The sequence below is a fragment of the Mirounga leonina genome, unplaced genomic scaffold (assembly GCF_011800145.1).
Source record: "Mirounga leonina isolate KUSES-001 unplaced genomic scaffold, KU_Mleo_1.0 Mir_127, whole genome shotgun sequence".
NCBI classification, from domain to species: domain Eukaryota; kingdom Metazoa; phylum Chordata; class Mammalia; order Carnivora; family Phocidae; genus Mirounga; species Mirounga leonina.
Genome location: NW_023270316.1, coordinates 53,217,271 through 53,244,765, shown reverse-complemented (window position 1 = coordinate 53,244,765; position 27,495 = coordinate 53,217,271). Strand labels below are relative to the sequence as shown.

At 40.7% G+C, this 27,495-nt stretch overlaps 1 protein-coding gene across 3 annotated transcripts in view; it reads right to left on the bottom strand.

Moving 5' to 3' along the window:
* The window catches only part of DNAJC15 (DnaJ heat shock protein family (Hsp40) member C15), an 80,049-nt gene extending 73,991 nt beyond the window's left edge, over positions 1–6,058 (bottom strand). The window contains exon 1 of one of the 3 annotated variants that reach the window (XM_035003317.1): positions 5,868–6,058. In XM_035003317.1, the coding sequence (XP_034859208.1) occupies positions 5,868–5,972 (105 nt within the window). In that variant the 5' untranslated portion in view covers positions 5,973–6,058. Of the gene's footprint in view, positions 1–5,341; positions 5,528–5,867 lie in introns of those variants that run through there. The other 2 variants (XM_035003315.1, XM_035003318.1) reach the window with 2 other exon arrangements.
* Positions 6,059–27,495: the final 21,437 nt, after the last annotated feature.

Genomic DNA, 27,495 nt, shown 5'->3' with positions numbered 1-27,495 from the left:
CTTTAGAAGGAGATTTGGAGACTGTGTTATTGGATGTAATAAGCAATAAAATGACCAAAACCTGGAAAAGCACATCAAAAGTCAGATGTGTACTGTGACAGCATATAAAATGTATTAGATGCTTATATTTTACCCTTTACCATTAAAAAAGTCAAAAAAGAGAGACAGTCTTTTGTCTTACTCTTTTTATTCCTCAGGGCTATCAGTTCATAATTCTATAAAACATTTCTCGAATCCTCTATTTTTTTCCTATCCAGGTGTTTCATTCAACTGCTAATTTAACCATTTAACAAAAATTTATGGAGCAGTAATCATGTGACTGGTACTATGTTGAGAGCTGAGAGAATGAGGATCCTTAAAACATGGTCCCTGCCTATAAAGAATACCTCATTTTAGTTTAAAAGACATATTTTAGGGGTGCCTGGGTGGCAGAAGGTTTAAGCATCCACCTCAGGTTGTGATCTCAGGGTTGTGAGATTGAGCCCCACACTGGGCACTGTGTTCATCACAGAGTCTGCTTTGGGTTCTCTCTCCCTCTCCCTTTGCCCCTCCTGCTCGTGCTCTCTCTATTTCTCTCTACAATAAATAAATCTTTAAAAATAAATAAAAGACATATTTCAAAAAGGAGAAGCACTATTTATATAATACCAGCAAATCAACAAATGGGCCAAGTATGGTATCTGTTACTGCCACCTAGTTTCAAATACCCACCAGAAAAAAACAGGGCCCCTGGGTGGCTCCGTCGGTTAAGCAGCTGCCTTTGGCTCAGGTCATGATCCCAGGGTCTTGGGATCGAGCCCTGCATTGGGCTCCCTGCTCAGTGGGGAGTCTGCTTCTCCCACTCCCTCTGTTCCTCCCCACCCCTTGTACACTCTCTTATCTCTCTCCCTCTCTACAAATAAGAAAATAAAATCTTTAAAAAAAAATATCCACCAGAAACAAACAAACGAGAAAAATTAAATGTTCCACTACTACAAATCAAGGAATTTCTGAAAACTGGGAAAACAGCCCACTCCATCACAGCTGCTACTGCTTGGTGGAGCAGGGTATCAAAGTTGTTTACAAATACCCTAAGGCATTTTATTCTTCCAAAACAGTAAATAAGCAGTAAATAACCTTCTCGATAAATATAAATTGGCTGAAAGCATTATAAAAATGCCAAAACTTCTATCTCAAGACTGTAATATTTAAGTTCAAGATAGATAATAGTTGTACCAGTTGGAAATTAAGAAGGAAAAAAATTATTCTGCCTCAAAAAGATAGTTGTGATGGAGGAAAGATGGAGACTATTCACTCACACCACAAATAATTTATTTAGCATTTACCATATACATATACAAATATTTATTCAGCATGCACCAGGCCTTGTGCCAGTTCTGGGGAAAGAATAATGAGTAAGAAAGACACAGACTCTCGTTTTCCTTTAGAGGCTAACCTAAAGGAGAAATCCTACAGAAAAAAATACCTCATCAATATGTTAGAATCAAACAGGCATGTTTAAGTCACTCAATAGTAACAGAAGTTAATAGCTGTTCATTTAATGAACAATTAAGTGACTCCCATGTGTCAAATACAGTGCCAATCACAGAAGCATATAAAAGTTCTTGCCCAGGGGCACCCGGGTGGCTCAGTCAGTTGAGCATCCAACTCTATTTTGGCTGGTCATGATTCCAGGTCCATGAGATGGCCCCACCTTGGCTGTGAGGCCTGCTTAAGATTCTCTCCCCTGCCCCTCTTCCCCCTAGCTCGTGTTTGCTGTGGCTCTCAAAAAAAAAGAAAAAAAAAAGATATACAATCTGTAATCCATGTGATTTCTTCAAAGGAAGCTTCAAGGTAAACATTTTAAATGAAAAATAGTAGAAGTGCTTTCTTTTGTTTTGGTAATAAATAAGTACCTAATAATTTACATGTTTGATAGGTTTTAGTTTTCATGTTATCAAGTTGGCCTATAACTGAAATGTATATGTAACTAATTTTCTTATATGTCACACTATCCTACTAACACTAGGAGTTACACTTTTTGGGCAAGTACTGAAAACTAAAGGCTATCATTTCATACTAACTGGGTTTTTTTCAAAATGCTTTAAAATTTGATAATATTCTCTTCCTAACATTAAAGTTTCTTCTCTACTTTTCCATGAGAATCAGATTTGCTAAAGCAAAATATGACTATGACCTCTGACTATGACACAACTAATTGTAAGATACTATTTTATTCAAGGTACTATCCAAGCATTTTGACCTACATTTTTATCTTTTTAATCTCCTAAACTGGTTAATGCACATGAATTTTTAGTCCCTAAGGGGAAGTTTACCTGAGAAAGAGTTATTTAACATCTACAACTGCAGATGCTATATTTCAAAAACTTCAAAATAAACTGCATCTTTTAAAAAAATGATGAGAAAAGTCTTTTCTTCAAGTTCTTGACATTTTATTTTCTACTATTTTCAGTAAGATTGCCAATATGTCCCACTCCTGGGTCATTTATTTTTTCCTAACACTTACCCTTTGTCAGCTTTCCATCATTTTCAGTACTTCCAAGCTCCCCCAAAATTATTATTATCAGTTCTCTTATCTTCTAACTCAGCACTACCTGGACCAATGATTCCAACAGAAGCAGAATAGGCCCTTAGGGACATTTTGAAAATTTGTGAGGACCTTTTGGTTGCAGTAATAATTTGGGTAGGAGGGAAAGTATTTGGTGGATGGGGGACTATACCTCCTAAAAGGTATGAAACAACCTTTTACAACAAAGTACTACCTGCATCCCTCAGAGTTTTAAAAGATTCTACTGGACATTAAAGTACGTAAAAAGCCTATCTGCGATCCTCTTAGTCTAGAACTTTATATAATACAGTATATATAAAATGTATCATTTTCACACTTTTAAAGACTGAATTTTTCAGAAGCGCAAATCTTATATAAATTGAGGGAAGATTCCATTTTGTTTTATTCAAAATTTTACTAAAAATTGTTAGCAATTTGGGAAAAATCAGTTTGTCAATGACAATGGCCCTTACAGTATCTGAAATGCCAGTATAATACATTTGAAATAGGTCTGCATTTATAGCTGTTACACTCATAGGGATTCTTTGCACTGGTGCAATATGCCAGCAACTGATTACTTCATTATGTCTTCCAATGTAATCATGTCCGAACATGTACATACTTAAATAGTAAACATGTTATTTTCTAATAAAATACCTTTATGTTTCAATTAGACCATTACATTGATTTTTTAAGTTATTTTTATGAATAGATTTCATTGCCTATGAATACCATTTTAGGATATTACAGGAGACTTTACAGAATATTTGTTATAAAAAGGAGGTACTAGGCTGGGCAGGAATCACTTTAGAATCACTGGCCTACACCTTAGCCTTCATGTGACTGGACTACTAAAGATGTCTCCTAACTGATATCTTAAATTCTACACATATTGGGCGCCTGGGTGGCTCAGTTGGTTAAGCAACTGCCTTCGGCTCAGGTCATGATCCTGGAATCCCTGGATCGGTCCCGCATCGGGCTCCCTGCTCGGCGGGGAGTCTGCTTCTCCCTCTGACCCTCCCCCCTCTCATGTGCTCTCTCTCATTCTCTCTCTCGCAAATAAATAAATAAAATCTTTAAAAAAAAAAATTCTACACATATCTTTTTTTTTTTTTTTTAAGATTTTATTTTATTTATTCATGAGAGACAGAGAGAGAGAGAGAGGCAGAGGGAGAAGCAGACTTCCCGCGGAGTAGGGAGCCTGATGGGGGACTCGATCCCAGGACTCTGGGATCATGACCTGAGCCGAAGGCAGACGCTCAACCATCTGAGCCACCCAGGTGCCCCTCTACACATATCTTCTTCCAAATGAAGTACCTACAGATGTAAAAGATTACCAATATTACTTCTATCTTCAAAATACCACAGAGCTCCCAAGTGCCTTGCAAATCAGTCCAGTATGGAGATTTTTACAACTCTCCATAAAGAGATTCCTTCTACCTAACCTAATAATTTATCCATTCTACATCACAGACTGAACACTCCACTCAGAAAGCCATTTTTCTAAGAAGTGAGCAAGTCACAGTGGAAAGGGTATATAGGATTTGGAATCCTAGGTCTGTCACTTTATTAGGAGAGTGATCCTGAGTAAGTTATTTACCACTTTGAGTCTCATTTCTTTTTTTAAGATTTTATTTATTTATTTGAGACAGAGATAGCAACAGAGAGCACAAGTGGGGAGGAGAGGGAGAAGTAGGCCCTGGAATCATGACCTGAGCAGGACCCTGGGATCATGACCTGAGCCAAAGGCAGATGCTTAACCGACTGAGCCACCCAGGCATCCCTGAGTCTCCTCATTTCTTAAGTGAGAATTAAAAAGGACTTGCCTCACAGGGTTGTGGTAAGGAATGAATCAGACAAGCAGGGGCTCAGAGCTTGCTACTTCAGACTTTTATCTGTTTTGTTTACTTATCTATTCCAAGGTCTTAGGATAATACCTGGCACCTAGCAGTATTCAAGAAATGTCTGTTGAATGAAAGCATACTGCTTTCTGAAACCTTCCCAGGCAAGCCCATCTGACTGTTGCAGAAATTTACCTGTTAATCAAGTAATGATAATTGAGTGCTCATAAACTGGGTGCTTACTAGACGTAAATCCTCAGTTCCCGCTCTTAGGAAACTTAGAAAAATGCTGGAAAATGACAGGTCAACATAACAGATGTCACAATACAGTGTATGAGTAGTCAACAATTGGTATGGACAATAAGTGCTATGCATCTAAAGACAAAGTATGTATCACTGTGGGCTGGCAAAGCATGGAATGCCGCGTGAAAAAGAATTAGCCACATTTCTAGACTTTCTCCAAATAATTGATTCCTCTTACACAAAGCCCGAGAGAGCTTGGTAACAGCCCAATCTGTCACTTCTCAGCTTAAAACTCATCAAAATGGTACCACTGCCCTCAGGATATCCCAACTCCTTCAGGTGCTTTACCAGATGCTTCATATGTTCTAGTCCCCATTAATCTTTGGGAACTGCAATGATTAATAATGTAGCCACTAGCTACATGTGGCTGAGCACCTGAAATGTGGCTAGTCCCAAGTGAGCTGATCTGTTAGTGTAAAACACGCACTGGATTTGAAAGATTTGGTATAAAAAAGGGAAAAAAAAAAAACGATGTAAAATATCTCAGTAATTTTATACTAATTACATGTCAAAATATTATTGTGGATACACTGGGTTAAATAAAAATGCACTTAAAATTAAATTCACCTGTTTTTCACATTTTAACTATCGCTACAGAAAACTTAAAGACATATGTGAGGTTCGCATTATGTTTCTATTGAACACTTAACTTCTCCCAACGCTGCATTTCAGCCCGAATAAACCACCTGCGGTTTCCAACCGGGCCCTGTTCCTCCGGCCTACGACTTTGTAACTACTACTACTGGTGCCTGAAACACTTCTTCCTCTTCCTTTCGCTGAGGTCACTGCCACTCCTTCTCCAGAGTTCCGTTTTTAATCATCCCTTTCTCCAAGAAGCCTCCCCTGACCTCACTCCCTACCCTGCAAGAGCGGACCGGGGTCTCCTCCTCTGAGAATCCCCCCTGTAGTACTTATCACACAGGAGCTGCAACTGCCGGTCTCCCGGCCCGTCTCCCCGACAAGACTTTAGCTCCTGGAGGGAACAGAGACTCTGCACACGCCCACTCGTCAACGCCTGGCGCGGAGCACGACTCCGCGGGACGCCGGGGGAGCTGGGACAAACACGTGACTACCAGGGCTACCACGCTTCGAGGGGTGAGAGCGTCCGGCTACGGGAAGGCGGGGGTCCTAGCAGGCCGGCCCGCAGAGGGGCGGGTGCAGCCGGCGGGACTCACCAGTCCCTGGTCCACGTCCGCGTCCGGCCGTGTGGTCGGCGGCGGCGAGTACTCGGCGTAGCGCAGACCCTCGCCGGCAGCGGCGACGCCACCACGGGCAGCCATGGCAATGCGACGCGGGAGCCTCGGTGCGCCGCGGCGTCGCCTACGAGACGGCCGCAGGGACAAACTAGTTAGGGCGGTTCACTCGCGGGTTTAGCTGGCGCCGCCCCTGCCTCGCGGGGGGAGGGCAGGTCTCCAGGAGATCTCGTTCTCGCCCAGGCTCGGGCCGCTTTGTCCCCGCGAAGCCAGGGTCAGACTCAGAGCTGAGGCCCCTGGCACGTGTAGGGTTTTCTGTTTGTCTGTTTTAGATTCGCAGGCCCAAAGCCAACAGTGGGTCTCCTGGGCATCGTGCGGTGGAGCCTGGCTCCTCCCCAGCCCTCTTCCGAACCAAGGGCCGGGATTTGAGCCCTATGGGCGGATTTTGGTCTCGTCAAATGGCTATCAAGGGGAGACCCAGAGACTCCAACTGCAGTTCCTGAAGGTCCCTGACCCACACCAGACCATTCTTTCCACCCCAGCTACTGATCATACATCTCTTTAAGGCCGCAATCTCCCACCCATGAAAGCAACAGAAGTGGCAATTTGCTTATTCTACCCCTTCTCTCCACATGAATGGCTATACTTAAGAGGAAATTACAAAGAAGAAACTTACAAGGAAGTAAATAAACCTCTTCCCACAAATGGTTTTCTGCTGACTTGGATGTAGAAAGACCCATTTTATTTTATTTTATTTTATTTAAGATTTTATTTACTTATTTGACAGAGACACAGCAAGAGACAGAGCACAAGCAGGGGGAATGAGAGAGGAAGAAGCGGGCTTCCCACCAAGCAAGGAGCCGATGCAGGGCTCGATCCCAGGACCCCTGGGATCATGACCTGAGCTGAAGGCACGCTTAAGGACTGAGCCTACCAGACAACCTAAGACCCATTTTATTATTATTTTTTTTTAATAAAGCCTTTTGGAGCAAAAATTAACCAACAAATGAAGCCAGTGAAGTGTTTTCCAACTGCTGAGCCAACTTGGCAGCTCTTTTGCCCTTTATATCTATTCTAAGAGACGTGAGTTTTACTGTGTGTTCTATCATTTTCTAGGCTTGTGTCCCTGAAAAGCCCATTTACCTCTCCAAATCTCCTTATCTGTGGAAGGGGAAGACCATTTGTCTAACATTCTGACTCAGGCAAGTTGCAAGGATAAAATGAACAAAAGGGGAAGGGGGAGAAGGATATGGAAGCAGTTTGTACAATGCACTTACTATACACTGTACACAGTTACCACCACAGTGCTGTTGGCATTTTTGGGAGAGACGGATCACTTTTAACCAGAGTCTTCAGAGAAGGGTGGTGGAGGCTTAGCCACTGAGATGGTCAGTAAAGGATGGGTAAGACATTTTTAGATGGAAGAGGAGGAGGGCTGAACATTTCAGCTGGAAACAAATGCAAAGAAATGATGAAGGTGGCATGTAAAACTGGGTTAAAAAACAAACAAAAACCCAACAAGCATGCCAAGACTCTTCAGAGACATGAACTTGAGTAAGGGACAGGCGGGGCTAGGTAAGGAGAGATAGATAAGGGGCTCTGGGATCAGACTCACGGAAATCCCAAAAATGTAGAGGTGTAAGGAAACCAGAGATAAGGGAACACCCCAGGCCACCCTGCCCTAGGAAGTCTTATTTATGACAGTCTCCTGTGGTCAACAGAAAATAACCAGACCCTTGAAAGAAGTAAGCCATTAAAGATGTTATCACTAGTCCTTAATCCATGGTGCTGCCAATAGAGAAGTCAAAAAGATTTAGTTCCTATGGTAAGCTTTTTATAAAAGACCAACCCTAAAAGCCCTCAGTGGCAACGCTGTCGGGACCCCTCTCACTCCTGAAAGCTTTTTTTCCTGTATCCTTGCTTAAAAAAAATCTATCACTTTATTCACTCTCCTTTGTGAGATTCATTCTTCAACTCCGTGAGACAAGAACCTAGCTCTCCCACTTCAATCTTATTACAAAAATTAATTTCATTACACTGATCCACAACTATCAAGGACACTGATGAACTAAGCAAATGAATTAGATTGGGGTCCACAGGTTATTCATTCATTCATCCATTTATTTGTTCAGTAGGTATTTCTAAGCATCTCTTAGGTCTTACACACTAAACTAGGCATTGGGCCTACAGTGTCAAGTAAGCAAATAAGATTACTGATTCCTTGCATTCCACACTATAGGAGGGTTCTGGTGTCCCCTAGCAGCTAGGTCCTCACAGTCACAAGCTACTAGCCTAGAGCAAGACCCAAGTCAGCCCCAGCTCCCCTCAGGGAAGCTGCTGCCTCTGCTCCAGAGCTAGAGGGAAGTTTTCAGAGCAGAAGTCGAGAAAGGAGAGAAAGGAGAATGGGGCAAGGGAGAGAATGGTAGCTTATGGGGAGGTGAGCTCAGCAGGATTGTGCCTCAGCTCAAACCCCAACCTAGTGAAAGCAGATTGCTGACTGCTTGCAGACTTGTCCCAGTCCCACTGCTGACCGGAGCATCTGCTCCTACAGCAGTAGCCAGTTTTAAAGAAAAACCTTCCATAAAGACTATCAGTTCAGAACTTTTGGTTCTTTGCTAAGGTCACCCTCCCCTCCTAAGAAAGGATGGAAACGAGCAATTAAGTCTTCTCTCTCCTCACACAGATCTCATCCTGATTTAGCTAAACTCACTTCTCTGGTCTCCCTGAGAATGAAGAGGAATGCTTTTGTGAAACCAAAAGGGAAGCCACATTAAATTTTCATTAGCCTATTTTTATTAGTTATACCATTTTAGAGACAGGTCACATTAGGCTCAATAGACTTTATGAAAGAAAGGCAGATGTTGGTAATATCTTAGAAACATCTCAGTAAAAGATGTTTTAAACATTTGTTGTTTAAAAAGACTTTTGGTAAAAAAAAAAAAAAAATTGACCTTTGTGTACCTCAGTCTCCTAATCAGGAAAATGGGGGATAATAATGGAACCTTAGTTGTGAGGATTAAATGAGTTGATTTTTGTAAAGCTCTTTTTTTTTTTTTTTGTAAAGCTCTTAAAACAGTGGTGGATACCTTGTAAGTTCTCTGAAAGCATTTGTTATTATTTTCTATATATTACTTCTTTCACCTATTTGTTTCCTATATATTTTCTTATTGCTGCCCCCTGCCAACAGTTGTGTTGGATCCCCAAGTGGTTGTCTTGTTTTTGAAATAATAAAATGTGATTAGACATTATATAGTGATAAAGTGTAATTGTGGGGAGAGAACAAGTTATTTTTATGAAAACTAAATTAAATGCTTTGGAAAGACTTGATAAAAGCAAGTTTTATACACACATACACATATAGTTTAAGAAGTTGTCAAATGGTAGGCATGGGAATAAAATCATAACAATTGAGTGTGATTCTACATTCAGTTTGTTTTTAAAATGTTTTGTTCCCCTTCATTTTAAACAAACCCAAATTAGGAATCATATAGGATAGATTATCAATGTGGAAGAAATCTGAGGCAGAGGACCCACATCCAAATACAAGGCCTTGACCCTATAGACATACATAGAGTACATGAATAGATATAGAGTGTGTCTGTTGTGGTATTAAAACTTCATAGGGAATGGGAGGAAGGGTGTTACCAGAAAATGTCTAAAAGAGCTCCATAGTAATGGGTGCTTGGCTGGCTCAATTGGTAGAGTATGTGACTCTTGATCTCAGGCTTGTGAGTTCAAGCCTTGCACTGGGTATACAGCTTGCTTTAAAAAAGTAATAATAATAAATAAATAACAAAACAAAACAACACTCCTTACTAAGAAACAGTGATTTGTAAGTGATGTTTAAAAAAATAATGTTTAGGGGCACCTGGGTGGCTCAGTTGGTTAAGCGTCTGACTCGGTTTCAGCTCAGGTCATGATCTCAGTCGTAGGATTAAGCCCTGCATTGGGCTCGCATTCAGTGCAGAGTCTGCTTCAGATTCTTTCTCCGTTCCCTTTTGCCCATCCCCACTCTTTCTCTCTCTCAAATAAATAAATAAAATCTTAAAAATATAATGTTTAAAGTATATTTCATTATTGTTATAATCCCCGATTTAAGTAGTTTTTCAGTTAACCCATCAACCACTATCCTGGTCTGATCAGAAAATAGGACTCTCCTGTGTGGAAAGTTCAGTGGGCATAAAGAAGGATGGGCCTGAAAAGAAAGGAAAGGAGTTAGAGAAGATAGCATTCAAGCTAACTGTGGAAGGATGAATACAGATTGGCTGGGTTGATAAGATTGAGGCAGGCTTGGGGGAACAAGGTATGAGAAAGCATGGCATATGAACAGTACTTCAAGTAATTCAGCTTTGCTAAAGCTTAAAGTATAGAGAAGAGAACATAGATAGATGAGAGTGGACAGATAACCAGAAAAGGGCTGGATATTAAACAGCTTTACTTAATAAGAAAAGGCATTTGGAATTGATCTTATAGGTAAAGCCAAGGCATCAAAAATATGTTGAATGTGATAGTGACATGATCAGATCTACATGCTAAGAAGATCATTCTGCTAGTAATGTGGGACTGTTGGGCCAAAACTAAAGGAGGGAATCAGCAAGAAAGTTATTTCAATAGTCTAAATAAGAAATGTTGGGTGCTAAACCAGGACAGTGGCAGGGACATGGCAAGGAGGGGTGTAGTGACATTTATTGATTTCCTCCCCACATTCAATCCCTCTTGGCCCCACCCAACAAGGACCCAAGGATTGACTCTGCCCCTGCTCTCAGGATGGGCTCTGTTAAACTAAGCCAACTAAGGTATCCCATCATTCTAACCATGGTGATTCGTTTCATGGATGGGCACATAGCCCTTCTTGGACATTGGATTACAGAAAATGCTTGCTGGGTGCTTCTGTGGAAGGAGTTTTTCTCTAGGCAGCTGGACAACAGAGAAGCGTGAAGCCCTCATTGTGGTTGGCAATCATTTGACAATCATGGGCTCGGGTGACCATTTAACTTATCTCAAACTAGGTCACAGTTAAATGAACGTCAGTGCTATATCGGGTGCCTGGGTGGCTCAGTTGGTTAAGCGACTGCCTTCGGCTCAGGTCATGATCCTGGAGTCCCGGGATCGAGTCCCACATCGGGCTCCTGGCTCAGCAGGGAGCCTGCTTCTCCCTCTGACCCTCTCCCCTCTCATGCTGTTTCTCTCTCTCAAATAAATAAATAAAATCTTAAAAAAAAAAAAGTTGGTACTATAAATAATTATTAACTTTAGGATGAAGCAAACACCATTGAAAGCCACAAAGAGATTAAAAAGAAATTGAATCCTTAATAATATTAACTAGTATATCAAGCTTCACTTAAAGTCTACCTTATCTCTGAACTTCTTCGTTATGAATTAAAAATTCCCTTTGTTTTAATTTCTCTTTAAGTATTTAAAAAGTATAAAGATAGTATAATGAACCCTCACATTCCAAAATCCAGATTTAACCATTGTCAAGATTCTGCCACAATTCTTCATCTATTTTCCTTTTTTGATGAAGTATTTTCAAGCAAATCAAGATATCCTATCATTTCACTCTGATTATTTCAGCATGTGTTTCAGTATGGGCATTTTCTATCACACCATTGTGAACCTAACAAAAATTATTGATAAGCTTCTGTGTTGTCAGGGAGGAAGGCCATCCTCTGCCTTTCAAGGTCCTTCTAGCTGGACTTAGAATCAAATTGACATGAGACAGATTAACAGGAGAAAATCAAATTTAATAGGCCTAGATATGGGAAGTCCACACAGACATAAAACTCCAAAGACAATGAGGCAACAGAAAGCTTCTATGAGCTAATAAGAGGGATAGAGTCTGAGGATACAAAGCGGAAGAAGGCCATTAGCAGGAAGATGAAAGGAGATGTTTTGAAGCACAAAGTTTGCCCTATCATGCAGGTAAGTATCTTAGGCAAAGGGAAGTCTCTCCTTTCCAATATGAATTTAGGCAACTGAGGACCAGGAAGAGAGCTTTTCCTGCATTTGCTGGGTTTTGATTACTTTTAACTCAAAATAATGTTCATGCCAACGTGGTCCATCTTGGAGCACTCTGCCCTTGTCCCCTACAGTGTCATCTAATATCCAGTTCTTACCCAAATTTCTCTGTTACAAAAAAAACTTTTTTCTCTTTTTTTTAATTTAAATTGAGTTAATTAACATATGATGTATTATTAGTTTCAGAGGAAGAGTTCAGTGACTCGTCAGTCTCATATAGTACCCAGTGCTTATTACATTGATGTGGTTTTGGAATATTGGTGAGGTTTGGTGGGGTGAGGTCCAGACCAAGAAAGAATTCTTGAGACATCTTTGGTGCAAAATGGTGGTTTATTAAAGTACAGGGACAGGATCCCGGGGCAGAAAGATCTGCTGCTCCAGGGTCTTGAGGAGTGGCTGATTATATACTCCAGAGTTGGAGAAGTAAGGAAAAGGGAGGTTTCAAAAGAACTTTCATATGATAAAGAGGACCAACCTACAAGATACCTACAAGATAACCTACAAGATACCCAGGCCTTGCCATTGTCAAGTTAAGGTTGTTTTCCCCTCTAGTAAGGTATTAACATTAAGACAGTTGGGAGATTCCTGGAAGAATGTCACACAAGTCCCACCCAGGAGTGGGGGGTAAAGGGAGGTTATAGGGTGTCAGCTTATGCTTTGTCTTCTGCTCACTCATCAACATCATGAGCCCTCCTTAATGTCCATCACCCCGTGACTTGTTGGAGAGACTGTCACCCTATTTTTAAACCAGGTTTAGTGGGATTTTCTGTATTTGCAACCAAAGTAGTCTTACTAATCCAAGAGGAGAAATCTAAGGGGTGAAGAGATAGTGTCAAGAAGACATGGGGTTGGGCGCCTGGGTGGCTCAGTTGGTTAAGCGACTGCCTTTGACTCAGGTCATGATCCTGGAGTCCCTGGATCGATTCCCGCATCGGGCTCCCTGCTCAGCAGGGAGTCTGCTTCTCCCTCTGACTCTCCCCCATCTCATGTGCTCTCTCTCTCAAATAAATAAATAAAATCTTTTAAAAAAAATTAAAAAAAAGAAGACATGGGGTTGAGCAGATAGAAGGGATAAGGAAAAGGGAAGAATCCAAGAAATCTTAGATTTCTGCCATTGGCAACTACAGAACTAGGAAAAAACATATAGAACAAACAAACAAACAAAAAGATTAGTCTCTGTGCACACTGAGACTCAAGAAGTGGATGGAAGAAAGCGGGAAGAAAAGGGAACACAAATAAGAAGCCAGAGAAGTAAAAGAGGTAGAAGTCAGGAGAGAGCGGGGTCATGGAAAACAATGAAATTTCAAAAAGGATGAAATAGTGAAAAATACCAGATACCTGCAGGTAAACCAAGTAAGATGAGGATAAAATGTGCTCATTGAATTTGACAAGTAGGTATGATATATGCAGGCCAGATTTGAGGACCCAGAAGCAGTCCTGCAGGACCAGCCAAGAGCGTTCTTGGCTTCACACGGGATAGAAACAAACATGAGCCAGAAGGAAGTGAGAGCAGAGTTTACTGAAGATACAGGGAGAACAGATTCAGATCGAGTATCTGGAAGACTCTGAGGGGAGGGTGAGCCTCTCCTTTGCTTGGGGTCTGGGTTTTATTGAGGATTGTGGTCTAGTGTACACGTCCTCTCAGGCACCCAGGAACTGGTTTAAACAAAGACAAGTGTCCAGGTTTCCTCCGTAAGTCATTTATGCCCTGGAGCTAGGGGTCTGTCTTGGTGTCAAGGTGTCTGGAGTCAGTGATCTGGAAAACATACATGATAATCTCACATGGTCACTCCTTAGAAGTTACCTACTGTGCTTGAAGATTCCAAAGAAATCATTAACTCCTTGATTCTTACAAAGAGGATATATTATAAGGCATGTGTAGGGCAGGGGCACAGGTCCTAGCAAAAATAGAATCAGGAAAAGGAGCAAGAAAGCAATTCTTCATGGAGTCCCTTTAGTTTCCCTGTCTCAGGTACTCACTGGTGACCTGAGCAATGTAGTTTCATCCATACTGGGAGAAGTGATCACCACCCATCACACATTCTAGAATATTCTAAAAAATATTCTTTTTAAAAAAAGTATAAGGAGAGCAATGTGGAATCCTATTCTCTTGTGCATTGATATCAGATAGTTTACATAGCACAAAGAGAAGGAAAACTAGCTAATTTGGATTCTATCATCCATCAGATGATTAGTTTTTTAAAATGACTGTCATTCTGATGAGGGAGCAGAAGGCTAGCTGAAGACAGAGCATAAACTGACACCCTGTAAACTCCCCCTACCCCCCACTCCTGGGTGGGACACGTGTGACATTCTTCCAGGAATCTCCCAACTGTCTTAATGTTAATACCTTGTTAGAGGGGAAAACAGCCTTAACTTGACAATGGCAAGGCCTGGGTATCTTGTAGGTTATCTTGTACGTATCTTGTAGGTTATCTTGTACGTATCTTGTAGGTTATCTTGTACTTTCGTCCTCTTTAGCATATGAGAGTTCTTTTGAAACCTCCCTTTTCCTTACTTCCCCCAGCTCCATCCGGAGTATATAATCACCACTCCTCAAGCCCCTGCAGCAGCTCTTTCTGCCCGGGGGTCCTGTCCCCGTATTTTAATAAACCACCATTTTGCACCAAAGACGTCTCAAGAATTCTTTCTTGGCCGGCGGCTCCGGACCTCACCCCACTGAACCTCACCTATATTCCAAAACCACATCAATTCCATGATTGGATAATTGCTAAAATGTTCATCCCTTGGAACTCAAGTAGGAAAACAGTGAAATGTTCTGCCTTCTTCCCCTTCCTAATATTCACTGAACTATCTACAGCAAAGAAATACAGCTGAGGAGTGGTGACAGGACTGTATTTCTAATCTTACAGGAGATGTTAAAAACAAAGAAATAAGCCTAAAGGAAGTCACTAGGGGATAAGCCACACAAAAATGCATTTTCATTTTTTAACTTCAACATGCATTTTCAGTTGACTGGCTGCCAATGGCTGGAAAGCTGGTTTTGGCCTATGTCAAAGGCAGTAAAAAAGTGCCCTTCAGGGAGGTGTCCACTCGTGGAAAATGGGGATCTACATGGTGTGGGTTTGTCTCCTGGTCACCCAGAGCGGCGTCTGCTCTGCAGGTGCCTGCTCGAGATAATCCCATGAAACAAAACCTGGCACAAGCAGACATATGTTATTTTCTGGAGCCAATTTACATTTCGTGCTTTTGTCTTTCTGAGCCAGAACAGCATAAACAATGCCAAACCCGGTTTTCTGATTATTTCCAGGCTGATTGAATCTGGCACATGACATGGTTTTATCTAATTAACCCACATGTGGTACAAAACAAAACAAATTTGAAATGGAAAGCTCTTTCTGCCTTTATGGAAAGACTGAGGTGAATATATAATTATTTTGACCTTGTCTCTCAGCCAGATTTCGAGTTGAGAGAGGAGGGCTTTTTCTACCAGATAGCAAACAAGTTCTTTGTATTACCTGCCTATTATAATTAAAATTTATGGTGTTGTACATTTTCCCAAATCTAGCCCATCCCTTTTCTCTCTCTGTTCCAAAAGAGAAGAAATGTGTGGAAGATGTCTTCCTAATTGTGGTATAATAAGAAATATAGTTGATCTTTGTCCCTGGTTACTGACACAAATCTCCTAAAAACCTCGGAATTTCTTGATTAATAGGAGTGTCTCTTATTATTCATACGGAGCTTTTTGGGAGCAGCCTGAGTTTATGCTAATGAGTGGCTTAGGGTGGGGTCCCTAGATAGCCTCAGGATGGGGCCCATCACAAAAACCAAGTGATTAGAAAGTTGGAACTTTCAACTCCACCCACCAACTTCTGGAAAGGAGAAAGGGGCTGGGGGCTGCGCATTAAACTCCATAAAATAAACTCTGAAACTATGAGATTTGATGAGCTTCCAGGTTGGTGAACTTGGGAGGGTGGTGCACCCCAGTTCTAAGGGGATAGAAACTCCTGTGCTTGGCACTCTTCTGGACTCCATGCTATGTATCTTTTTATGTAGAGGTTCATCTGTATCCTCTATAATATCCTTTATAGTCGAGTGGTAAACAAAAGTAGATGTTTCTTGGGGTGCCTGGGTGGCTCAGTCGTTAAGCGTCTGCCTTCAGCTCAGGTCATGATCCCAGGGTCCCGGGATCAAGCCCCGCGTCGGGCTCCCTGCTCAGCGGAAAGACTGCTTCTCCCTCTCCCACTCCCCCTGCTTGTGTTCCCTCTCTCATTGTGTCTCTCTCTGCCAAATAAATAAATTTAAAAAATCTTTAAAAAAATAAATAAAGAAGTAGATGTTTCTTTGAGTTCTGTAAGTTGTTCTAGTAAATTAATCAAACCTAAGGAGGCAGTCTTGGAAACCCCCCATTTCTAGCCAGTCAGAAGGACGGGTAACAACCTGGATTTGCAATTGGCATCTGAGGTGAGACTGAGGTTGTAGTCCTGTGGGTCTGAGCCCTTAACCTCTGAGATCTAATGCTATCTCCAGGCCATGTCAAAATTGAATTATAGTACACCCAGCTGGTGTTGCAGAATTGCCTGGTGTAGGGAAAGAACACCCCCCCCACCCCCCGCCACACACACACACACATACATTTGGTGACCAGGAGTGTCTGAAGTGTTTAGTGTGAGTAGTAAAGGAGAAACACAGGTGTGTTTTTTCCTTTATACTAATAAACACATGGACTGTTTGTTAAAAAAAAAAAAAAATCTCAAAATTGGATGACAGAGTCTATCTTTTGGGAAAAAAATGTTAGGCAAAGTAAAAGTTCAGCTATCAATTCAGGGCTGTAATTCTTCCATATTTATATTATAAAATGGTAGTCTGAAAGCAGGCATCATATTCCTCGTTTAGAAGTGCTTCAGAACATCTAACACAGCAGTGAGTACTATTGTACTCAGTCAAGGCTGCTTATGTTGATGGCAGCAATAAAGTTGTTAGAATAGGAAGTGGTACCTAACCACCATTTTTTTTTAAAGATTTTTATCTATTTATTTGAGAGAGAGAGAGAAAAAAAAAAAACACATAATTGGGGGGAGGGGCAGAGGGACAAGAAAACTTCCCACTGAGCGGGGAACTCTCTGTGGGGCTCGATCCCAGGACCCTGAGATCATGACCTGAGCCAAAGTCAGACTCTTAATCCACTGAACCACCCAGGTGCACCATAACCACCATTTTTTAAGAGAGAAGAACTGTCTCTAAAATGATGCTAAAAAAAATAAAATATACTTAAACAGAAATCCTCTAGAGTGGAGGGGCAGAGCATAGGCCAAGTGTCGTAACTTGGCTGGCATGGCCCCCATGGATGGTAAGGTCTGGGTTTAGTGTGTATAATGGGGTCCCGGGTGGTAAGAATTCAACCAGTACAACCCCTGTGCTGTGGGGTCAAGGCTGAGTAGATGACCCACAGGTGAAGTGGCTGGTCCACAGGTGAAGCAATTGGTTATATGTAAGGTTATCAAGCAAATAAGTAAATATCTTGAAGATAAGGGGAATTGGTTATTAATTTTTAAAGGTTCAGATATGAAAAAGGGAAAATTAGAAAAAAGCTGTGCAGTATTCAGTTAGAATCAGTGTAAATTCAGTTTTATCTTTAGAACATTGCCTATCTGTATAAGTTTTCTATTGCTACTATAAAGTTACCACAAATTTAGTGGCTTTAAACAATACTCATTTATTAGCTCAGAGTTCTGTAGGTCAGAAATCTAAGGGGGCTCAGTTGGGTTCTGTGCTCAAGGTCTCACAAAACCAAAATCAAGGTGGGGGTTAGGCTAGGCTTTTATCTGGAGGCTCTGGGAAAGAATCTGTTTCAGTCAGGTTGTTGATAGTTATGTTCCTTGCAGTTGTAAGACTGAGGTCCCTGGGGCGCCTGGGTGGCTCAGTTGGTTGAGCGACTGCCTTCGGCTCAGGTCATGATCCTGCAGTCCCGGGATCGAGTCCCGCATCGGGCTCCCTGCTCGGCGGGGAGTCTGCTTCTCCCTCTGACCCTCCTCCCTCTCATGCTCTCTGTCTCTCATTCTCTCTGTCTCAAATAAATAAATAAAAATCTTTATTAAAAAAAAAAGTTAAAAAAAAAAAAGATATAGAAATATTTGCGTGTGTGTGTGATTCCTATACATGTCTTTGGAAAGAGCCTAGAAATAATGATACCCCAGTAAAAATGAGTACACCTTGCACTCAAATGGTTTCTAAATACCATTCCCCACCAAATGGAAATAGGGTTTCTTGGATAATCCTATGGTTGAAGCAGGGAAAGTATGAAAGCCCTTCTTGTAACAGAAAGTAAGGAGTGCTCAAAAAATGATAGGCCGTATCAAAAGGATCAGGGGCCAGCACGAAGGGATTCTCATTGGCCAAATGTGACAATTTAAATAATTATAGTAAGGATTATAACCTATCGAATCAAACAGTTATCCATGAGTCCTTATTTGTATAAATGGATACATAAGGGAAAAGAGGAAAGCTCTTCCTTAAAGCAGAATGTCATCTAATAAAGGTTGAAGAGATGATGGAGTTAGAAATTACTGTCTTGCAATCACAAATGATTCAGGCAAAAAATATCAGTGGGTGCTAAAGCCAGTGTGTAAAAGTCTGATGAGGAATGGGATATTTACATAGCCTCAAAATATCTTCCCACAATTTACATACCAATTGCTTACTAATTATGCATTAACTATACAGTGGAGAAATCAAGCATGTACTATCTTCACCAAGTGATAATAGCATGAGCAATAATGGGACAAACTGCCATTGTATGTTGCCCAATATGATGTACTGAGGAAAACGGACTATCCCTATGGTGGTATTTCTGCTGAAATGCATAGCTTTATTTGAATCTTGAGGAAACATCAGACAAACCTTTGCAAAGAATATTGAAGAATTACTAGGCTGTACTCTTCAAAAAATGTCAAGGTCGCTAGAGACGAGGAAAAATTGGGAACAGTTCCAGCTTGAAAGAGATCAGAGGTATGACAACTAAACGGGTGTAGATTGGATCCTGGATCAAGAAGAAAGGGGGGAAAGGGAAGAAGTTTGCTCTCTGTTTGTTTTTGTTATGAAGGATTTTTTGACACAGTGGCAAAATGTGAATGGAATTTGTGGCCTAGATGGCAGCATGGATCGATGTTAATTTCCTGATTTTTATGTGGATTCTATGGTTATGTAGAAGAGTGTTTCCATTTTTAGGAAATGCACACCTTAGTATTTAGGAGTAACGGGGCTATGTGTCTATAACTTACGCTCAAATATTTCAGCAAAAATAAGTTTTAAAAACTCTGTTGAAGGTTGAATTGTGCCCCCCAAAAAGATAATGTTGAAGATTTAACCTCATCCCTGTGAATGTGTCCTCATTTGGGAGTGGGATTTTTGCAGATGGAATCAAGGTTAAAATAAGGGTATGACGGATTAGGGTAGGCCCTAAATACAATGACTGATGACCTTATAAGGAGAGAGAGATTGGGAGGCACAGGGATATAAGGAAAAAGGCCATGTGATGGTAGAGGCAGAGTTCGGAGTGATGCAGCTATAAACTAAGGATTTCAAACAAACACCAGAAGCTAGGAGACAAGTGTGGAACAGATTCTCCCTCAGAGCCTCCAGAAGGAACCAACTCTGGTCGACACCTTGATTTTGAGCTACCAGCCTCCAGGAGTGTAAGACATTAGTTTTCTGTTGCTTCAAGCCACCCAGTTTGTGGTATTTTGTTATGACAGCCCTAGGAAACTAAGACAGACCAAATTGCTTGCTTGTTATTAACACCAGCATCTTATGCATATGATTTTCTGAATATTTTAAAAGAGCAACTGAAAGAGCAATACAGTAATGTATAGTAATGTATTTCTATGTACACATAAAAAATATTTGTTATTTTTCTATGTGCATAGCTTTCATCCACATACCTATGGGAGTCTTGCATATGATGTCACTGTGTCTGCTATGGTCAGAATATATGTGTTAGGGTCGAAACCATCACCCAAACGTGATGGTATTACTAGGTAGGGGCCTTTGGCAGGCAGTTAGGTCATGTAGGTGTAACCCTCATGAATGGGATTAGTGCTTTTATAAAAGAGGTAGATAGAATTTCCTTAGCTCCTTTTGCCACGTGAGGATACAAAACAAGAAGTCTGTCATCCCCAAGAGGGTCCTCACTTGACCATGCTGGCACCCTGATCTTGGACTTCCAGCCTCTAGAACTGTGAGCAGTACATTTCTGTTTATAAGCCACCCAGTCTGTGGTGTTTTGTTATAGCAGCCCAAATGGACTATGATACCATCTTTTAATTTTTATTTCCTTATTGGATAGTATCTCCTTTAAAATGGCCAATATGATAAAGCAGAGTGAGGCAGTGGAGAGAGTGGTAGAGAATTGGATGAATTAGATCTGAAGCCTGCTTTTGGAACTGACCTGACACAGGTAAAAATGCCTAACAATGTCTGACACACAGTAGCATACATCCAGTAAATGTATATGTAAATGTGTGTGTGTGTGCGTGAGAATTATTATGCAATAATTCTGAGTAGCTTGCTTTAAATTTAAGATCGAGAAACTAACATTCTTCATAGGTTATGTCAGGATAAATAATGAGATAATAAATGTAAAATTTCTTTTTAACCTCTAAACCCTCCTGCAGAGAACATTTACATTATCTATAAAAATGTTACTATCACACTAATACATGCTTACAATTACTATTGCAGATCCAGATGATCGGGTTTGCCATTGTTAACTTGTTAAATAACAACTAGGAAAAAAAAAAAAAAAACCTTTATAATTTCCAGTGTGGCATGATCACATTTGGCCCTGACATCATATAAAGCCAATGGGTAGGAGAGGGAAACAGGTTCAGATGAGTCGTGTAATTCATTCAAGGTTATGTAGCTTTTAAGAAGAGACAATATGGGTAACTTCCTTATTTAAAATTCCTAAAATACTGCTGTCAGTCATCTCTTTAGAACACAGCTTAGCCAGAAGTAAACATCTGGTTTGAAGCATAGATTGTTGATGGTACCTGAGAATTAATCCACCTATTACTATTTATAACAGAATACATTTGATTGCTCTTCATTTATTTTCCCAGTGGGTTGAAAATTCGTCTTGGCATTCCATAGTCCAGGAGCATGTTTTTTCTTGGATTTTAAATACACCCTACAAGGGAATAACAGCATGGTGATCCAAGGTCATCTGTGTCAGAAAAAGCATTGCTGACAAACACAACAAGGAAATAGAAAACACTGGATTTTTGTTGTTGTTGTTGTTTGTTTGGATCTCAACTTTGTTTTTGTGGCAGATTCAGCGTGAATATGTGAGGTTTTGAGACGATGTCTATTGGATTGTTTTAACCTACACCAAGTAGCAAAGAACCTCTATCTAATACTGACAGAGTACAAACTGTACTATTTTGCTTGCATTTTACTTGTTCTTCCTACGTTATAGCTGTGAAAATTTATTGAAAGCAAAAGAGACTAAGAGTGATGTGGGCTTACTCTTCAAAATACTTTTATTTTTCACAACACTGTGCCACAAAACTCGTCTCATTGAGGTGATGTCCCCGTACTCCAGCCCCAAGAGCAGGGTGACCTCTTCTGGGTCAGCTGCATGGGGTCCAAGTAGAACCATACTCTTGACAAACAGACTTACCAGATGTGTGTTCAGAAGGAGTTTTGAAAGCACTGTCTATACATTTAGAAATTTCTTACATCAATAAACAATTTTTATATCCTTACTTTTTCCTCATTCTCCTAAAAAGTGTCAAGTATTGCATTCACTGCCACAGCCTCTGTTTCAGTACATTCTGTGTACATATTTCATTATCCTGTCCCGCTGATGATTCTGCTCTACACTTAACAACACCTACTCTATCACAAACTACAAAAAAAAAAAAAAAAAAAAGCTCAAATTGATGTTTTGCTCGCAGCCAACATTTATTTGGTCTAGACCTAATGTTCTGAGAAATGACCTACTAGAAGCAATGTAAAATTTAAGTTCAAGACTTCTCCCTAGTCTTTGTCTATTTTTCAGCCTTCTAAGCTGTCATTTTATTACAGTTTAGTATCTTTGCTCTAATGTCTGTCTGCACAGAAAGGAAACTAAGAGCTGCTCCTAAAAGAGCTGATAATGCTGACTTATTAACTGTAGTGCTTCATCTATAGTGCTGATGCTCAACCTTGGCTGTACACTGGAATCTCCAGCAAGCATGTGAAATCCCTGTGTCCATGTTGTACCCCAGACCGATTAAATCAGATTTCTGGGCTGGGACCCGAGCCTCAGTGATTCTAAAGCTGCCCCAGTGGTTCCAAAGATAGCCAACATTGAGAACCACTGAGCTAGAATATAAAGAGCTGGTTCACCAGCTGCTAGTCAGTCAATAGCTATTCTACCTTGCCGGTGACTGTGTTCCTGATTTGAGTTTTGTTTGTTCTTATACTCTCAGTGTTGACCCCACACCACCAGAACATTGGCCTGGCTCACTAATGTCCATCCCTGGATACCTATGCATTCTAAATAACTGACCAGCTTGAACCTGGAGTGAGAAGGGAGAGAATTCTACTTCTTCTTCAATATGGTTGCTTCTCTTCTTCTGTAGTGATAAAATTGCTTCTATCATTTAAAGCTAGGGAAAAGGACACCCAAATTCTCTTTTCTGTTTAAACTCCCTTCTTGGGTAATCTCATCCAACCACTTGGTTTTAAATACATTCTATAAGTCAATGAGTTCCAAATGTGTATCTTCAGTTTGGACATCATCTTAGAACCCACAGTTCTACTTTAACAACTTACTCTACTTGGATGTCTAGTAGGCTCTTAAAACTCAACATGTCCAAAAGTGAGCTCATGACAATACCCTTCCTCACCACCAATACCAGAAACAGCCCCCTCGCAGCCTTCCCCAACTTAGTTGATGGTAACTCCATCTTCCAGCAACTAAAGATGAAAACCTTCAAATCATCCCTGACTCTTTCTCTACAAGTCACATTCAATCTGTTTCTGTTCATCCTTCACTTAAAATCCTGTTCATCATACTTTTAAAATATATCGAGAATCTGGGCATTTCTCACCACCTCTACTGTGTGTGTGTGGGGGGGGCGGGTGGGGAGGTTCAAGCTACTACCATTTCTCATCTGGATTATTCCAACTGCCTCTCAACTTGCCTCCTTGCTTCTTTCCTTGCTTTTCTTCAGTCTATTCTCAAAATACCAGCCACAGTGATCTTGTTAAAACATGTTATATCACGTTACTCCCCTGCACCAAATCCTCCAAATACTTTCCATTTCGTGCAGAGTAAAAGCCAAAAGCTTTACTATGACTTAAAGGACCCTATATGGTCTGGCCCCATGTTATGATTCTGTCCTCGTTTCCTACTACTCTCTTCTTCTGCTCACATCAACCTTTTTGTTGTTTATCCAACAGACATTTTCTTACCTCAGGGCATTTGACTCTATTCCGATTGCTCAAGGCTGAAATTCAGCTGGGTTTCAAAATGAGGCCCTAGGGAATGTTTGTGACTTACATTAGTTTTTATTGGTTTGAGCATATGCTGTGACTGGTCAGGGCCTGTGTCATACTGGTTGTTAAATATTTTGAGTATCAACATGCTTCTACTTGAAATGCTCTTCCTGTGCCCTCTCATCCCTGAGATCCCTAATCGGAGGTCACAAGAAGACATTCTCTGGCTGCCCTAATCTAAAATATCATACAAATTTTACTTCCCATTCTCTTTCCACTTTAATTTTTCTCCTCATACTTGTATTAGTTATCCATTGCTGCATCACATATTACCCCAACATACAGTGGCTTAAAACAATATTAAATATTTATTTTCTCCAGCAGTTTCTGTGAGGCAGGAATTCAGGGGCAGCTTAGCTTCGTGGTTCTTGCTCAGGTTGCACCAAGATGTCAGCTAGAGTTATAGTCCTCTTGACAGGGGTTGGAGGTTACATCACACAGTCCTATTCAGAGTCGGAGGAAACTACTTAAGGGCAAGAATAGCAGAACACAAGAATCACTGGAGGCCGCCCTGGAGGGCAGCTACCACAGTATGCCCGCTTGTCCCCACAGGCTCACATGCAAACTATACTCAGCTCCTCCCAAACCTCATCCCATTACAGCATCAGCTCAAAATCTAGAATCTTGTTATCTAAATCAAGTCTGATGCAGATGAGACTCCACACATGTAGTTACTTAGGTATAGCTCCTCCAGTATGGTTTCCCTTGACCTGAAGACTTACGAAGTAAAGGGTCAAGTTATTGGCCACCAATATAGCCCACATAAAATGATGGGATGTGCATAGGAAAAGCAATATAGGTTTGTTCAAAGGGGGAAATGGGAGGAACATGGGTGTCACTGGGCTATAGTGATTCTGAAATTCAACAAGGTACAGGTTGGCACTTCCTTGATTAGGACTCAAGGCATGGGAATAATTGTTTGTGGCATTTGATTACATACTGTGGGCTTTCAGTTCTGCCCTTTGAGTTATCTTCCCTTTTCCATGAAAGGTAGCCCATGTGTGCAGTTGGTAGTTTTCCCAGCCTGATCCCTGTCAGTACGAGCCTTCATTTCATCATGTGTCTGTCCCTTTCAGTCCAAACTGGTGGCATTTATGAAAATAAAATTCTCTTCAAAAGTCTGAAGCAGGAGGGTGCCTGGCTGGCTCAGTCAGTAGAGCATGCGACTCTTGATCTCGGGGTTGTAAGTTCAAGCCCCATATTGGGTGCAGAGATTATTTCTAAATAAATAAATAAATAAATACATAAATACATAAATACATAAATAAATAAATAAATAAATAAGTCTGAGTGTTTTTTACAAATTTCATTTTGGTTTATCCCGTTAGACAAAAATCACACCTTGGCTTTTGTCTACTTTGGGCTTCTGCTATACTGTTTAAGGACAATATTCTTAAGCTTCTAAAAGTTTTATTATTTGATTGAATGGTTCCTAGAGATATTTATTTCTTAGATCATTCTGATGTCTTAACAAAGGAATTAGTAGCCACTCTCTCATGTTCCACTTTAGATCATGATGGTGCTCTGATTTGAACTCTTCCTGGAGCCATTTCTTAGGAAGCCAAACTAAGCCAAATGTTAGCATAGTTTGTTATTTAGAGAGGTTGGGAACTTCCAAAACCAGCAATTCCTAGCTCCTTTTAGGTTAATAACCCTCTGTTTAGGTTCTCTCTCTCTCCCCACACTTTACTATAAGCAGCAAGAATGAAAGAGGCAGGAACTTCCACATTCTGCCTGGATATCTCCTCAGCTGGTTCACTCACTTCATTAGGTATATTTTCTAGTTCCTGCATTATCACAGGTCACAGTGTTGCTATCTACCTCCACACAATAAAGATCCCTTACAGTGCTCCTCAACTTGGGCTGACATTCTCCCCAGAGTCCTTCCTGCTTCTGCCTTCTGACCAGTTTTGAAGCCAAGCCCATATTTTCAGTTTTTGTTAGACTGTGCCACACTTCCAGGTATTATCATCTATATTAGTTGTTAACTTCTGCATTACAATTTATCCCAAACTTGGGGTAGGAAGCAAGAATCACTGGAGGCCATCTTGAAATCTGACTACCTCCGTATTTAACAATATCTAACACACTACATATCTTACTTATCTGCTTTGTTAGTTGTCCATCTAGAATGAAAGCATGTGGCAGAGGGATTTTTGATGGGTTTATTCACTACTATATCCCCAGTGCCTGGTTTACAGTAGGTACTCAATATATATATGTGTTAAATGACTGAAGTAAGACCACATTTCTTGGCTTCTCTTGTAACTAGGTGTGGCTATGCAACTAAATTTGACCAGCAAAATGTGAGCAGAAGTAATGAGTGCAATCTCTAGGTTGTGCATTTAAAGGTAAACTTGCCCTGCCGTTTCTTTTACTCCCTCCTCACTGGCTGGATTATTTATGCATTCGATGTGGGTAAGAGAAACATCCTAGAGAAGGCAGGGCAACACAGTAGAAGCCTGGACCCTTGACACTGTAATAGAGTAACACCTTCACCGTACTAGCCCTGGCCTGCATATACGGGGATTAGTACCTAAGAGCAAATTTCTAAGCTGTTTAAACCGCAGTTATTTTGAGTCTCTACTATTGCAGCTGAGCCTGTAGTTTAACTAATATGTTACATGAGTGAGAGGGGCTAGATAGAAATACAGTCATGCCTGAAAATAGCCTGAGGAAGTAAAATAAATGGCCATCTAGCACTTAGAGAATGACAAATACAAAACTCCTCATATGTAGGATTACATTGTAGGAATATTCCACCATCTATTATTATTTCTTTTTTTTTTTTTTTAAGACTTTATTTATTTGACACAGAGAGACACAACAAGAGAGGAAACACAAGCAGGGGAAGTGGGAGTGGGAGAAGCAGGCTTCCCACCGGGCAGGGAGGGAGCCTGATGCAGGGCTCGATCCCAGAACCCTGGGATCATGACCTGAGCTGAAGGCAGGTGCTTAATGACTGAGCCACCCAGGCACCCCTTTCTATTATTATTTCTTTTCCTTATTTTATTTTTCCCCTAGTTTTAAGATATAACTGATATACACCACTATATAAGTTTAAAGTATACAGCATGATGGTTTGATTTACAATCCATCCATTATTGATAGGTATATAAGTCATTTCTAGTTTTATACTCTTATGAATCATGCTCATTTGAAATTCTTGCACAGGACTTGGTGAACACACGTGCAGTGGAATGGCTAGATAAGAAAATATTCAGCCTTGGTGGCGCCTGGGTGGCTCAGTCATTAAGCATCTGCCTTCGGCTCAGGTCATGATTCTAGGGTCCTGGGATCAAGCCCCGCATCGGGCTCCCTGCTCCTCGGGAAGCCTGCTTCTCCCTCTCCCACTCCCCCTGCTTGTGTTCCCTCTCTTGCTGTGTCTCTCTCTGTCAAATAAATAAACAAAATTTAAAAAAAGAAGAAGAAAAAGAAAATATTCAGCCTTAGAAGATTCTGCCAATTTTCCAAAAAGGTACTAATTTACAAGCCCACTAGTGGGGCATGAGAATTTTGGTTTCACATCCTTACTCATGGTACTTTTTTCCTTTCATTTTAGTAATCCTGTTGAGTGTATGGAGGTATCTTACTATAATTTTAATTTGCATTTCCCCCCTGACAGATGAAGTGGAGCTCCTTTCCATATATTTACTAACCATTTGGATATCTTTTTTATGTAAAGTGCTTGTTCAAGTATTTTGCCCAGCTCACTTTATTTTTTGAGAATTTGGATAGTATTGATCACTATATTTATTGAGTATACTCTGTTGGATACATGGTACTAAGCACTTTATGCTTACCTTATGTATACAACAACAATGTTCAGTAGGTCTATAACTCATTTCCGTTTTATGGTTGAAGAAACTGAAGCCCTGAGATGTTCAGTAGTTCACCCAACGTCTTTCAGTTGTAAGTGGTAGAGTCAAGATCTAAATACAGGTCGATCTAACAAAGCCTGAAGCTTGCATGACAAACCCATGGTGGATAACATGGGAAACCCTCCCTTTCTTCAGACTGCATGTAACGTCATTATTGTAATCATTTTCATCACCCTCCCTTTGTCAGAGATTGTTTTACTGGAACC